At 37.6% G+C, this 16,561-nt stretch overlaps 1 protein-coding gene across 3 annotated transcripts in view; it reads right to left on the bottom strand.

Moving 5' to 3' along the window:
* TLK1 (tousled like kinase 1) overlaps positions 1 to 16,561 on the bottom strand; it is a 143,982-nt gene that overhangs the window by 65,354 nt on the left and 62,067 nt on the right. For all 3 annotated transcript variants that reach the window (XM_067549259.1, XM_067549257.1, XM_067549258.1), the window contains exons 4-6: positions 7,122 to 7,197; positions 1,298 to 1,344; positions 594 to 686 (exon numbers count right to left, since the gene is read on the bottom strand). In XM_067549259.1, the coding sequence (XP_067405360.1) occupies positions 594 to 686; positions 1,298 to 1,344; positions 7,122 to 7,197 (216 nt within the window). The remainder of the gene's footprint in view (positions 1 to 593; positions 687 to 1,297; positions 1,345 to 7,121; positions 7,198 to 16,561) is intronic.

The following is a 16,561-nucleotide window of genomic DNA, read 5'->3' as shown; positions in this document are numbered from 1 at the left end:
GTATATGAGGGAAACAATTTTCAAATTTCAAAACATTATTAGTAAGGAGAGTTATAAGGGATACAGCAGTCATTTATTTAAATTTAACTAGAGTCTGATGGTTTATCAGCATCTTTGCTTATGACAGAACAGCTTGGATTGTTCACTGTTCTTTCCTAGCAAAAGGGAATAAGAAAATTTTTTTGTGTGTAGGGCAGATGTGAACAGATGCTATTATGTCTTGTTTTCAAATTACTCAGTGAAAAAGTGATGAATTTATTTTAAATAAGTTACTTGGAATTCAACCAGCCACCCATATCAGGTGACCATTTACCTGAAGTTATACAGTGTAATTAACTTGGAGCTTCCCTTCAGATTTTAAAACAATGTTTCAATCAGACAGCAATTCTAGTTTATAAACCTACAATTTACTGAAAGCATTTTTTTAAATTTGAACTTTAAAATTTGAACTCTTTGTTTGGTTTGGAATAGATTTCTTCCTGAAAATAAGTTTTGAAAGTTGCATTATTTACAGTGAAGAGTTTACAAATCAGTGATTCCCAAAACTTTTTTACTGCATGCTGAAATTGAACAGATTAATAGGTCACACTTACAGAAGAAGGGGCGGAATGTGAATGTGAATTTTGAGGAGAACGAATTGCAGGAGGAATGCCTCTTACAGGACTGGAGCCGTTTCCACCTTGGTACTGAAGAGGAAATATGGCCAAAAAATAAGTTAACATTATTATCCAAAATGGACTAAGGCAAAAAAAGCATTACTTATTGTACTACTGCTCAACCTATATGTCTAAAATGAGAAGAGAGTGCAAAAAACAAACTATTCAAAATCTAGCTTTAACTTATAAACAGAAATTTCACAAACACCTCAAAAGATGTTTTAAAATCTAATTATTTTAAACCATCCATTCCTCATCCTTTTTCAGCTCCAGCAAGAACAACAGAACATCTCACCATAATTGTTAGATCTAAAATTAAAAAAGTTCTATTAATGAAAGATCACTATTCTCTCAAAGGCTGAACTCCTGTCCACACTAGTAAAAATAATGTAACATTTAAAAGACATTGCTAGTCCACAGTGGAGAAGTGATTTGTACATGTGACTTTTGTACAGCAAGCCATGCATTTTATGTTTCTAAATCAAAGCAGGCGAGAATCCAAACAAATCAATAGTCTGAGTAGTGCACTGCTCTTTACATTTATGCTTGTGAATTTAACTAAATTTAGTATCTTATACAGTTGCTTGCAACACATTAAAGAAATCAAACAAGTAATTTTCAAAATAAATAAAAAAACTTACTTCAAAATAGTCACTAATTTTGTGACCACGTCCCCCAATACTTTTCCCTGAAGTTAAACAGAAAATTTAAGACATTAGAAATGACAAAAATAGATGGCTATAATCACTACATAGATAAAAAGTACACAATACGTCAAATAAAGTCTTAGTATCTGCTAAGTGGTTTTCTGCAGCTTGGTGAGCCAATGTGTGATCTTTCTACCTAGATATCCACATGGTATCCCATCAGCACAGCATCTGAGAACGCCACACATTTCAACAAATTTATTCTCACATCATCCACATATGGCAATGAAGTATAATTATGCCTTTTTTACAGATGGGAAACTGAGGCACAGAGAGACTGACCTGTTCAACTCACACAAGATGACTGTAGCAGAGAAGTCAGGAATTAAATCGTATCTCCTGACTCCCACTCCAGTGCCTTACCCACAAGACAATCCCCATCTACATGATGGGATGTTCATCTCTAATGTCAGCAGGCAAGAAATTTGGTGCCAAACTCCTTCACCTTTTAGGCACTCCATCAGCAGGCTCACCAGTCAATGATTTGCCAAAAATGTCAAATCTGGTTAGCCTACACTATACTCTCCATACTAGTCCCTTTGCTCAGTTCCTCAGCCTGAGTGGCAAAAAACAGTGAGGACAAAATGTGATTAGTACTGATTTACTGTGGGACCAAGAAATTACTGACCAACTAATTCAGTAGGCTGTGACAGCAGGGGCAAAATGAAGGTGCAGAGAGACTGAACAGACAGTAGAAAGAATATCACATCACCTTTTGGAGAGGATAGCAGCTCTTTTCCCCTTGCAAGTCAGTCTTAAGTCTTCACAAGAATGACTGGAATGCTCTGACCAAGAGGACAGATCCAGTCACTAGGGCTTGGTGAAGGTGTAGACAGAACTGCGAGTCTTTACCATGCACAGTCATCTATGGAGGCTTCTTTCTCAGCTCTGGAAGTGGACACGGCTTTGACAGAATACATACAGGAGAGAGTCCAAATGCAACAACAGATTCCAGCAGGGGAAGTTATTCAGAGGCTTTAAACCACTGCAGGGACTCTCAGAGCATGAGGAGGGAATGAAATTTTCTGAACTCATGTTTGAGACAGGTACACCTTCTCTGTCCCACATACATCCAAGCAGTGTCAGGGGATATCCTCTGGACTTTGGTGATAGGACAGAAGTTGGGGAGGAAAATCTCCTGGTTAAGGTGAAAAGAAGAAACTGCTTTGGTAAGGAAGCTATAACAAGTGCAAAGCATTAATTTTTCCTTATGAAAAACAAAGCAGTGTTGATGGCAAACAAATGCCATAGGCTCCGTCACAGATGACGACAAGTGTGACTAAAGACTTCCACTTTCAAATAAAACACAGTAAGAGGCACCAAAGCTAAGAGTTCAAAGAGGTTTGAGCAAACCACTGAGCACCCTACTGAGGGCCCAAGGACTTAACATGAGGCCTAAGACAGGACACAACCCTAACGAATGTCCCATTGGGGTGGATCTTCATTGTGTCTCTCTCTAGTGGTGCCCAAAGAGATAAGGGAGGTTACTGAGGAGGGAGCAAGAGAGAAAAGATTCACAGCGCAGTGAGCGTAGTGAACTGCTTGCGGTGAATTAGGGCAGAGTCCTTCAGTGCAGAGAGCAGGTAGGCTTTGTATTCTTTTTGGTCCATGCAATGGCCCCAAGATTAAGCACCTCTGCCTCTCCCTCAGAACCAAAGAAGCACCTTGGGAGTAGGGAAGGGACGTGAAGGAAGCATCATAGCTCCTTTTTTCTTCTGCTGTTTTGGGCATTTTCTCTAGAATGGATCTAGTGGGAGTGCTCTAAAATGAGGGAGGGGAGGCCACCCAATCCAAGTTTGCTCCCACTGGCAAGGCAAGAGTCTGCTGAACTGCTGACTAGACAATTCAGACACACTGGCTCAGAGATGGTCTGCAGAGATGGTCTGCAGGAAGCATCCACTATCAGGCTATCCTTTCCACTTCCAGGGTGTCTGCCTGCTTCCTCTGTGCTATCTTTCATAGTGCCTATGCTTGAGGTCTAAAGACAACACATCAGTGTGAAGCACTTTTTATTCTCCTTAGAGAGAGGAAAGAAGAGTCTGGGAACAGTGCCTGAAAGGGGAGGGAGATTGTGCCTATCTTTTGCTCCTCCACTGCCTGACACCAGAAGAGAAGAACTGGGGAACCAAGCCACAGAAAAATTATTTTAAAGAGAAATACATATGCATTTGTTTTTCCACAAAAAGTGCATTTGATGCTTCCACCATTAAGCTCCCAGAGGCTTTTTTGTTCATTGGTTTAAGGAAAACACTACTGTGAAGGTGCAGCTGTCTCTTTCAACTACTGTAGAATTCACTAATTGTCACACCATGGTAGATATACAGCCGTTTCAAATTAAGCAATCAAATCTATTATCAGACGCACATTATACTGTAAGATATTCCTTTTTTCCATTAATTGCCTTTAAAAAGTATACAAAAAATTAAACATTTAGACATATTAGGGGCAAAATGGTTTATTGAGAAGTCATAAGAGACCAGGAAAACAGAAAGATGTCAACAAAGGAAAGGACCAGAGGGAAACTTATGCTAACAAATCTGTTCACACCTGTACAGAACACAACAGCATGGTCCCAAATGCATTGTAATCATCATGTTGAGAAACAACTCAGAGATAACTAGCTCCACAACTCATTAAGTTATTACAGTGTACAATGCAACTTATATTGATTTATTCTGCCATTAACCAATTCTCACAGTTTTTGAAACATACTAAATGAGTCTGTTCCCTTACAATCATCCCAATTAAACAGGAAGGCCTTTAATCACATTGTTTAGTGGGTTCTACCACATACTGCAAGTGGCACTTTTATAGAAGCCATTTCCCTTCACTTACTGACTCCCTAATCTTCATGGTTTGAGCAAAGACAAAGAGATGGTTTATTATGTTTCTAAACAAATGCAGTGGTTTACCGCACTTCCCATCTCCAGACCACTTTTACCCCTCCACATCAGCTTTTAAATAAACTCCTTTCTTACCAACTGTCAGCTGTGAAGTGATCAGTAAGAAAAAGAACTGGGCTTCACCACTTTGCTCCTTTATGATGTATAAAAAAGGCCAGAGAGGTATATGCTCCAGATTTTTTTTTTTTTTTTTTTTGCTTGTTTTTCACTTTAGAAATTCAAGTCTCCATGGAGTACTCTACTGCCTTGTCTACATCAGCAACTTTGTAGTTATACAGTTCTATTGGCAATAACATTGTAAACAGGGCGCAAGAGTTCTTATTACCATGCTGTCTGCTTTTACCACCACAGGTTCCATTCCATCAGTGGCAGCAGTGATGGGAGCACTAGATAAGCAGCTGTGGGAAATTCTCCAAAAAAGTTTACAATAGGCAAGGCCTCTGTGAAATGACTGTACCACAAGAGTTGAGAGACCAAGAGTTGAGTAATTGAAAGGAGAGATTGTTTGTCAGATTGTCAAACTTTTTTTTGTTTTTGTTTTACTAGAACAAAATAAATTGTACATTTAAAATAGCAGTAAACACTCAAGTCAAAATTTTAAAGCAACATATCTTCCACTTTGCTTTTTTGGCTTAACATGGGAAGGAGAGCCTTCCATGTATAGAAAAAAATATACTGCAAGGCAAAGTTTGACTGCCTGCATTATTCTCTATACCACGCATAAGCAGCTAGAAGAGAAATTAATCAAGGACACATACTAAAACATTTCCTAGAATAACTTCAATATTAAAAGTGGATAAAAATATTGTTTTAAAATGCAAACCAGTTATTTCTTTATTCTAGTGTTCAGAGTATCTTCTGTAACAGTAAACAACATTAACATCTAAAGCATAATAAGGAACACAGTTCCCTCCATTGTTTTATGTCAATGATGTCATCAACTATTGAAGGGAAGACATCACAAGAAAAAAATCCCAATTTATCTGTATGTATGAAATATTGCCACTGCAGCATCAAGCAGACCAGAGACATTTAATAAAAATCAGTTCCAGAGACATAAGTTTTCATACCCAAACAAGTGATTTATCAAATGACTTAAAACCATTTTAACATTAAAAAAACTGCACTCTCAAATTAAAAAAACTACTCCGATTCAAAAATACCTACCAAACATCCATTAGAAGGAGCTCTTGACCTTTGCTCACAAGCAGGCTCTGTATTTAAAGGCCCCAACCCCCTCTTCCTTTCTAGTTCATTTCCTGAGCAGGTAATGCCTTAACAGTCACTCTGGTAAAAGGGAAGTGGCCCATCCCCCTAGATTGTCTTTATGAAAAAAAATCCAGAACGCCTCACAGTTGGCTCTAATTTCCTTAATCAGGTGACATTCTGTTCCCTCAGTTGCTAGGCCAGATCTGCACATCACCGAGGAGCCTAAAATCTACATCACCCAGCCCAGACTGGTAAATATACTTGGTCAGGAAATCAGGTGCTAATGGCAGATAAGCCACAGTATTTTAAAACAACAACCTTGATAATTAGAATTAATTCTATATAGTTTGAAATGGCAGGTCAACAGGCCTATACAGTGTTTAGAACAGGTAAAGTATCCAAGTATCAACTCAGAAGCAGGACAAGAACCAACCACCAAAAAACCAAACAAACCCCACAGTAAATGACTAAGAGGCAAATAAACAAGGCTCCTAGGTCCTGGCTTATATATTTGCATTTAAAGGGATATTTATTGGTTCAAATGGAACACCAAAACAATAAAATAGGTCCTGTTCTCAGAATGAGTTTTTCTTTATGCTAGATAGTTATCCAGAGAGACTTATGAGTCTCCATCTTCCTGTCCTAAAAAGAGACAGGAGTCTCCACCATTCCTGTCCTTAAAACAAGAGAAGATATTTCAATGAACATCATTCATATCTAAAAGAGTACCAAAGAGTACCAATCATGGGGGTGTTTTGAGGGAACAAGCATATACTTGTCCAGTATGAAACAGACTGTGAGAACCACACATTTCACAAAGGTCAAACAGCCACTGGGTAGTAACAATTATGGCTGGATTCAAGTCAAAGTGAAGCCACATCAGTTATCTAGAAATGGAAGTAATCTATTTCACTCTACTGATCCCCCAACTATTTTAATCCTACCCTATGAAAATTTTTGGGGGGAAATAATGTCACTGAGGATAATTAAGGAAATTCATCTGAAGAGCAAGCAATTGAAAACTTTAAAATCATGAATTTCCCCTCATCAGCTGGAACAAGAAAAGAAACTGCAGAGGCACACTGATGAGAAGAATTGCTGAGGTTCTGAACAAATAGTTAGAATGAAATGCAAAATTCTTGTATACATTTAAGAGCCCAGATCCAGAAACTACTTGCCTGTCCCTACCCAGGTCTGATAATGGGGAAAAAGGTATATTTTATTCACCAGTTAAAAACATCACTTGTCTCAGGCACCGAGTGTAGAATTCTGTAACACTGTCTAAGGATTTGTCAGTGCAGACTGTGGGGTGTGAATTATAGTGAGCGCTAAAGTGTTGCACTGTAACTATCCTGTGTAGATCCTGCTAGTGTGAACTAAAAGGCACCTGGTGTACATTAATATAATCCTGTTTGAAATGGGACTATGTTAACATGAACTAGGTACTTTTAGTTCATGCTAGCAGGATCTACAGAGGGCAGTTACAGTGCAACACTTTAGTGTGCGCTGCAATTCATACTCCCCATAGTCCGCACTGTGGGGTTGTGAAGACAAGCCCTATTTCATATGTTCAAGCAAATATAATTTGACTAAATGCATGTAATATCTAACTGGATTTGTTATAATTCAAAAAAAATTTGGTTTACCTTGGCTGCTTTCACTCTGGTTCTCTGCTTTCCTCTTTCTTCCCCTGGAAGGTTCTGATTGTTTCTTCTCCGGAGTCTACAAAAAGCAAATTTATGTTTAAATGCAAAAGAATCTGATCCAGATACAGCTCTACTTATTTATATTATTGTTACATGCAGTACATAAAAAACCTCATTCATAAAACATCGTCTCAATTCAGCAGGAATATCATTTTAGATTTTAACTGAAGGAAAATGATGACAATATGATCCTCGGTCTACCAGATACTGTTGCTCTAACAAAAGATTTTTATTTTCCTTTTCTAAAAATACCTATACAATTCTTCACAGGTACCTTTAACTGACCGATAGAAAATCAATCATCCATTTTTAGCTCACCTGGAGTACAAGGTTGCCTATTATCCCCCTTTTATTTTAATTCATAATAGAAACACACATCAAGATCTTATAGTTAAGATTTTTACAGAGCATTGAGCACAAGACACCAATCCCTGAGATTTTTAGGCATTACTGCAATACAAGTACTAAATAATAATAATAAATAATAATTATAAATCTCAAAACCAATTAGAGTATCAATATCAGTGGGGAAGCCCTTGTACACTGATATTGCTAATTTTCATACCTACAGCAGCTGGTCCCAGGATTCATGGATATTACAGATTTTATATTCTAATTATGATCCAAAGAGTTTAACTACTCAAAATTTGAGTACCTATCTCTTGGGCTGGGCTCCTCTCCAAGAATTTCTCTTTGAAATTTGCAAAGGAAAATAGATTATAAAACAAAAGTGAAATCTAGTACAGACTAGTTAAAGCATTTTAAAATATTAAATATTTGCATCCAGAACCCACGGCTGAAGAGCACAATGTATAAATTAGGAAGAGGGACTGAGTGCATAACTATTTTTAAGCCACCTTTGTTGTATCCTAATCCTTGGCCAGCTGTACACCTGGCCAGTTCCCCAACGTAAGTAACTTCGACGAGTTGCCAATGATCACAGGGAGCTGATACAGCAGCTGAGGATAACCAGGATGTAGGGATGCCCTGGATCACTTCCCTTATGCTGGGAGCTGGAAATTGGTATAGAAGCTGCTAATCCAGTTTTACAACACCTCCATACATCAGATTACTAGTTTTCGTCCCAGACACCCTGGGCCATATTTGAACCCAGAGAGGAGAGGCTTCATTATTCCGCTTATCAACCATTTGAGCAACTCAGTGCTTATTTAAATATTTTTTTCAATACAGCAAATTCCACTGAAAAATTGAAATTCAAATTGGTCTAAAAAAAATCCCAAACACACATAATATCCTAAAATCTTTATGGAAATTCTTTTAAATCTAACCTTAATTTCCAACAAAAATCCTAAAATATAAATTCTACAATTGTATATCTTTTACACAATGAACCATTTGAGGCCACATGATGACTGTGGGTAACTGCCATCTGATAACGGCTAGAGACAGTAGAGACTTGATATGTTTTATTTATTCACTTATTTATAGCTTACATTTTTAAACCAACTTTAGTCCATGTAGCTGTGCATAGAGCTAGGCTATGTAAAATTCTTATTACTAACTCTTGTAGTTCCTTCCTTCAGATTGTTTATTACACCTGTTTGTTGTGTTTGGTTTCAACTTAGATCATCAGGTCCTTAGGTCAAAGTCTGTTGCTTTTTTTTTGTTTTTTTTTTTAAACTATGTTTGTATACTGCCCAGCTGAAAAGGGCCCTCATCTTGGCAGACAACTCTGGGCACTACTCATTTCAATAGACTGCACAGTTTTGATATAAAAATAAAAGTTTGTCAAAGCTATTTTCAGATCATATCTTTCTATATAGCAACAACATGATACTTACAAATGCTTCCCTATGTTACCTTTTTTGAGTAAGAAATGTATCTGAAGTTATGTTCAGTCTAAACATTTAATTAACTTTGTGTGAACAAAGCAAGTTAATATTAAATGATAAATTGACAAGATTTAACCAAGTATTAATGATATCAAAAAGTCATTTTTCCTCTCATCCATCTTTCAATTTTGTAGGAAAATAAGTGATTTTATTCTCAAATTTATTATTTTATTAGCAGCATTTTAATATAGCATCTTAAATAGCCAATGTAAATGCCAAATGTAAATATTAAAACTGTACAGTCTTTACAACTATTACATGTCTATACAGTTTCCCATTAAACTTCCCATAAAGTTACTTTCCAACTGCAGAATGACTGTCAGCTTTCGCATTTATAAACCTCTGTAGAAACTTAAATTTCATTTTGAAAAATCAAAACTCCAATAATTTGTAGAAAAATATGCCATTTTCTTTTAACCCTTTTCATTCCTTTTGTTTAGTTTAACCTTCAACTTCAAACAGTATTAGCATTCTAATGAGATGTCTAAGATCTCATTAGAATGTTTTAATGATTTCAAGGAGATCTCATGACTGGAAGTCACTTTTAGTTTTGGTAAATACAGTATTCAAATGATAATGTACACTGCAAACACCAGACTTGGGCATACAGTTCGAATCACCACAAAATGTTTTCCAGAAAGCAATCAGCAATTTTTTCTTCTTCTAATAGAACCATATGAATTACAACAAATTCAAGAACTATAGAGCTGGGGAATATCTTCTTGGTGAACACTCCCCAAATAATAAAGCTGCCCTCACACATATTTCAGCAAAACTTACAAACAAGACATTTTTAGAAGTCCAAACTCAGATTCCTGACCTATGAAGAAAAACAAAGATGGCATGTTGCCAAAACCCTATACTTTATACCAGAACCTGAACCACATACCCATACATTTTGTAGTTTACCCCTTGTTTCTATTTGGCTTTAGTTTTTAATTTTGACCTTAATATTTCCTTTTATAAAACATATTCATTTGTAATACTCTGCCTCTAAAATAATTACTCTCCCTTTCCAAAATCTTGGGTTAAAATAGAAATACAGATCTATATAAATATTTTATATTTACTTGCAGAATAATTCATAGTAGTATATAGAATTTTTTCAAGGAAAAAATTTGAAAAAATCACCAATTTGTACTATTTGTGTCTTAAATATTTACTGTTTTTCCCTCTCTATAGCAAACAATGGTGCTGAGATTTTCAGTTTTTAATAACCATTACATTTTCCCCATCTATAATGAATTTTTTTTAAAAACCTTTCCCCCATTAAATCTTATCCTCTCTACAACTCAGATTTACAGGCACAGCCTACAAAAAGAGATTTTAATAATTCTCTATGGATAAATAGAAAATAAACTATAATTACAAGGATGAATTTGAAACTGAAACATGGAATGGTGGGGTGGGAAAGATCAAGGTATTTGAATACAATCAGAAGCACTCAAAATCCACAGAACTCAGTTTAAGATCAAACATAAATTGCACATAGCCAATCTGTACTCCAATCAAAATCTACATACCTTAAATGTGAATGGAACCTAACAAACTCATGTTATTCACATGTAAAAGGACACAAATACAGATATAGTTTTCAGGAACAAACATTAAAATTATATAATTGACTATTTTGTATCAAATAAGTACAAGAAATACAGCATTTTCTTACACAGTGGCACCAAATCTGCAATCTGATCTGCATGGGTAGAATCCAACCAAAATTACCCGGGATCCAGCCAGGCAGACCAGAACCTACATTTGCAAAGCATCTCTATTAAAATTCTGACATTCAAAAATCCCAGGTTTTAATATTTGTATTAGTGAACTAGAAAAATGATTAATAACTAAACTCCAACATATTTTCTTCATCTTTGTCTGGCATACAAAACAAGAGTTAAATATACGTTGGAAAAGGGAAGGAAAAGCATGTCGTGCTTTGAGAAATTAAAAAAATGTCAAATACAGATTTTTTTTATATACCACTTTATCACTGAAGTGATTGTATCAGTACTGCATCACATTTTGATAAGAAACTAACATTCTTACTACATAAACTAATTTTAGTGTTGCATTTCAAATCAAAATTTACATTTCTATATTATTTTTCAAAATCTGTTGCAATACAATTAAGGTCTCAAGATCACAAATGGTAGCATTGCTCACCTTATGAATATATCGATGTTTTTACAGTATCTTTCATATGATTAATTGTCTACCATAATCAACTCTTTATTATCACAACATTTAAAAAATCCTCGTATATAACATTAAAAGTTTAAATTTATTGTTTTAGAAGATTACATTTAGTGTGGAAATAAACCAGATGTTATTTCAAGGAGTAAAATCCTATAGTCCCTCATCATCATATCTGGCATAACTACAAAGTCTTTGAAGAGAATATAACACCTTCTGAAAAATGGGTCAAGAAAGAACATTCCTTTATTCAGTGCCACAATTTTTCTGATTGCTCATTGAAAATGTAAAGACATCCTCCATTTAAATCTTTTTTTTATGATATCGTCACAGCTGCAAAAAATAAAACCATGGCAAGGAAGAATACCAGAAATCATCTTTCAAAGAACATGAAAGGAACCTGCAGTAGCAGACATAATGCAGTGAATAGGTCTGCTTAGGGCCCTTTACAAATAATTAAATGTGTGGTTGTTGAGTTTTGGGGTTTTTGTTTTTTTTTTTATTATTTGTTTTTAAGAATCCAATATACAAATGTACTTTACAATTTAGAAATAATCACTAAGAAATATGACCTTGTGGTTAAGGCACTGGACTTAACATCAGAAGGTCTGAGTTGAATTCCCAATTCTGGCACTGACTTCCTGTGTGATCTTGGCTAAATCTACCTCAGTTCCATATATGTATATTGAGGATAATGGACCTTCCTACTTCACAAGAGTGTTCTGAGGATAAATTCATTAGTGTGTGTGAGGCACTCAAATATTCTGTGGTGATGGAGGTAATACAAGATCATAGATCCAAACTGTGATATGCATATTTCTGGGGTACGCAAAACATCCTTTGGGGATACAAGGGAAAAACTGTGTATTAGCAGACTTTATTAATTATTTTATTTATTGCATTTTCATAATAGGCTACTCAGATGAAGATTTAAAACTCTGTGGGAATTTGTTATACAAAATACTGTAGTTAATTTATTTCAAGATGTACCAATAAGAACACAGACAGAGAGCGCTGACGCACAGACCTCACCTACAGTCACCATACAGTGCAGGTTCAGTTGCCCAGCAATTGTCAGGCTAACTGAACTCAGAACTTGAGGGGGATGGGGACATTCGGCTGTAAACATAGCATTATAACTATATCTGTACGTAACAGTGAAATATAGTCAAATGGCTAACGACAGATAGTGTTATCAAGAACAGAAAATATCAGTGATGAGAAGGGTAGGGATACATGGGCAGTTTGTATATCTGGAAAGGGTTACATGGGAGTTGGTAGATCTGGAAGGTGGTACTCAATGAGAAAAGTTTGGGAACCTCTGTCCTAGATAGGCACCTTCTCTGATAAAGGACCATGGTTTTTTTTCCACAGAACTGCAATAATGTAGCATAATTTCCAGTGTGTTACGGCACACTTCCACTTTTATCTCCCTTAACTTCCAACCTACACCGCTACAATACTGTTCAAAGACAGTTCCCAGGCAGCACCATTAATTTCTTTGAATAGTTGTTAATAGTTCTCCAGGTAATGCCATTAAAATATTAATCAGGCATTTTTCCATGTAGCAGTAACACTAAGTTGCTTTCTAGAATTTTTCTAAGAATATCCTTCAAGATTAACTAGAAAGAGGCAAAGAGATCATTGAAAATTTAAAGAAATTTTCTATTTGAAAAACAGATACCACCCATGTAGATCATACTTCATGTCTCAGGCAATACAAGATCTTCAATGCACAGTTATAGTCAGTAAAGTAATTATTTTATTATAGCAAATTCTTACCTATCAGATTTGCTCCTGGCATGCATTCAGAAGCTTTTCAGCTGGCTTATTTTTTTTCTACTTGCACATTGTTACTCCTTTTAGCACTTAAGAACCTATACCGCTATGGGAGGACGAACTCTAGTCTAACTTGTGAGTCATCATCAGAACTGTTAATTAAGTATCAACTACAGGATCAAACTGGGCCTTAAATTAAACCTGTATAACTCAATTACAGACAGTGTCCCAGAGATTCTCTTCCTGGTATGATGCATAAGTCAGAACACAGATGAACTTTCACACCCAATGTTGAGTTTGCACAGCTGTCAGTTAGAAAAAGGCTCTACCTGAAATTTGGGCAAATATCATCTGGAAGACATTGACTCATGGGAAGCACCACCACAATTTTTTTAAAACTATCAGCTTTTAAGAGTACACCTCCATTTTAAACTTCCAGAAATTAGTTCAACAGATTTTTGCTTATCAGTACTCTAGAAGTTACACAATCTCTCTCAGGGAATTCAAACAAAATAAACAAAGATCAGACCTATCTATATCTATGCTACCCTCTACTTCTATCTAACCAGATACAATCTGAAAGCAGTATTGTAATGCCATATATCTTTCTCCTTTGCCAAAAAGATGGACAAAAAAGCCAGAGGATTAAAGACTTTTCTCTTAAGTGAACTCCCAATGTACCCAGAGCAGAAAAGTGAGTTTTATTCTTGTGAAAAGCCATAAATAAAAAGTATAGGTATTCACACCCTTCTGGTCAAGAAAACTGTCTATTAATGTCAAGAAAAAGTATCCAGGAATGCCAAGACACATAACTTACCTGGGTAGCAGAATTATTCAAAGGGGTGAACAAACAAAAAAAAGAATGTCAGACTTAGGATCCAAATCCTTTTTGTGACCGATAAACTTAGTATACTACAGTCATCTTGGAGAACCTGTTTTGCCATGGACACACAGAAATAACCTTCTGTGTAGGCAGAATCTGAGCTCTCTACCTTGTTAACTATAAAAACATAGCTCCCTAAGGTTTAAGTTACCTGGACATGATGAAACACCTCCTAAAATGAAAGTAACCCTCGCTAACCAACAATATTTCTCATTAACAACACCTCTAACACTGCATGTGACAACAATTCAGACTGAGCAGTCAAACTATTGTTCAAGCCAAAGAGTTCAGAATACCTATATTTAGGTTTGTGCATATTAGATAAAAGCCTTGTCTAGACTGGAGATCTGCCCTGATTATAGCCATCAGTATAGCTACCAGCGCAATACCTGATATAGCTGCTCAAAGCTTGCTTTTTATAGGAATGCAAATAGTAGCTTTGCTTGTCCAGTCTAAGGATTGTACCAGCGCAGTCAAACTAATGTAGGCCAATTATGGCTGTAGTCAGGACAAATTTCCAGTTTAGACAAGGTGGAACTCATTCAGCACCCTGAAACCTAATAAATGTCTGAACCTTTGCGTGCCCTGAAAGAGGAGATTACTTACCTATAACTGAAGGTTCTTTGAGATGTGTGCTGCCTATCTGTATTCCACTGTGGGTTACGCATGTGAATCATGCACCCGAAGGTGGAGAAAGGGAGGTTACTTACTGTAACTGATGGTTCTTTGAGATGTGTGGTCCCTATCTGGATTCCAAACATGGATGAGCACGCACGCCATGCAATGGAACAGAAACGGTTGAAAGGCATGTTTATCAACCCGCGTGCATGCCTCACGTCATCCACGTGGCATGTCTAAGGTCTCCAGCGGCTGTGCAGGTTGATGCCTCTTCAGTTTCCCCTTACTAACAGGCTTTGAGCCCATAGCAGAGGGGATGGGAGTAGGATTGGAATCCAGATTGGGACCACATCTCCGAGAACCATCAGTTACAATAAGAAACCTCCCTTTCTTCTTCGAGTGCTGGTCCCTATATGGATTCCAGACCTAAGTAGCGTAGCGAGCAGTAATCAATATGCAGGTGGGCGCTAGGGCTTGGCTGATACGAGAGTTTGTAGTACTGAATGGCCTATTGGTGCATGCATTAAATATCCTGCCACAGAATGTCAGCAAGGAAGGCATATGTGGTAGCTTGTGCCCAAGTGGAGTGAGCTCTGATGCCAGTAGGTAGCTGGACGCATCAGAGGGAGAATTATTCCGTGATGCTGTGGGTAACCCAGTTTGAGATTTGTTGGGAAGAGAGGGCATAAGCCTTGCAGTGTTCCACTTTCATGATGAAGAGTCTGAGCCAGGCTCAGAAAGTGCGTGTACAGTGAAGGTGGAAGGCTAGTGCACAATAAACATACAAGCAGTGCAGAGTATGTTCTCTGTTGGAGGAGTTAAGGTGGAACAGGAAGGCCACCTTGGGAAGGAATCTGGGGTAGAGCTGCAGGGAGACTTTGTCCTTGTGAAACACAGTGAAGAGAGGGTCTGCCATAATGGCTGCCAATCCACTCACTTGTCGGGCTGAGGTGACAGACACCAGGAAGATTATCTTCATGGATAGCTAGGTTAGTGGGCAAGTGGCCAGGGGTTTGAATGGTAGTTTGATCAGAACTGAAAGGACTAGGTTGAGGTCCCAGACCAAGGTAGGTTTCCTAACTGGAGGGAAATGCATTCAGTAAAGCCTCACAGGAATCTAGCAGAAGTTGGATGAATAAATATGGAAGTCCCATCAACTGCTGGAAGGAAGGCAATAATGGCTGCCAGATGCACCCTTATGGATGAATGGGAAGGCCAGAGTGGAGGTGGAGTAAATAATCCAGAATGGTTGGTACTGATATGTTTGATCCAGCAGGCTGACTATCAGAGGCCCATTTCATGAATCGCTTCCATTTGGCTTAATAGCAGATTCTAGTCGTGGGGTGTCAACTATGTGTGAGTACATCCCGGAGTGGAGCACACATTACCTATTTTGTGAGCTCCATCCAAATAACAGGCCGTGAGTAGAGACATCAAGCACTGGAGAAGGGTACTCCCGCGCATATCGATTGAAGGTTGAGCCACCACACAAGAGACTCGATAACCCAAGGGGGAAGCGAAACTATCGTGTTCAGGTTGTCTGTCTGCTCTGTGCGCCAATGCCAGCCAAACCTGGAGAGGTCTGAGCTGCATGTATGTGCATGCAACCACATGACCAAGCTTGCTCAAGCAGCTCCATGCCATCATAGTAGGAAAGCACCTAAAGTCCTCTATGATGGAGCAAATAGTCTGGAAGCAAGACTCTAGTAAGGAATGCCCTGGCAGGCATGAGAGGAGTCTAAGACAGCTCCTATAAACTCTATCATTGGAGTTGAGGACAGGGTTGAGTTGGGGACGTTCAGCAGTAGACCCAATCTGCCAAATGTCAACCATATCAGGGACACACGAGTCTCTACCTGTGCCCTGGAGCAGCCCTTAACAAGCTAGCCGTCTAAATATGGGAACACCTACACCTATTGTTTCCTCAAGGCGGCGGCGACTACTGCCATGCACTTGGTAAACACACAAGGGACTGTTGACAGGTTGAAGGGAAGGACTGTAAATTGATAATGAATGTGGTTTACTATGAATCTGAGGAACCTTTTGTGGGATGG

Source organism: Emydura macquarii, unplaced genomic scaffold (genome assembly GCF_026122565.2).
Source record: "Emydura macquarii macquarii isolate MOO-44397 ecotype Brisbane River unplaced genomic scaffold, CSIRO-AGI_Emac_v2 contig_1253, whole genome shotgun sequence".
Taxonomy (NCBI): domain Eukaryota; kingdom Metazoa; phylum Chordata; order Testudines; family Chelidae; genus Emydura; species Emydura macquarii.
The sequence above is the reverse complement of the archived record's forward strand: the minus strand, read 5'-3'. Positions and strand labels throughout refer to the sequence as shown.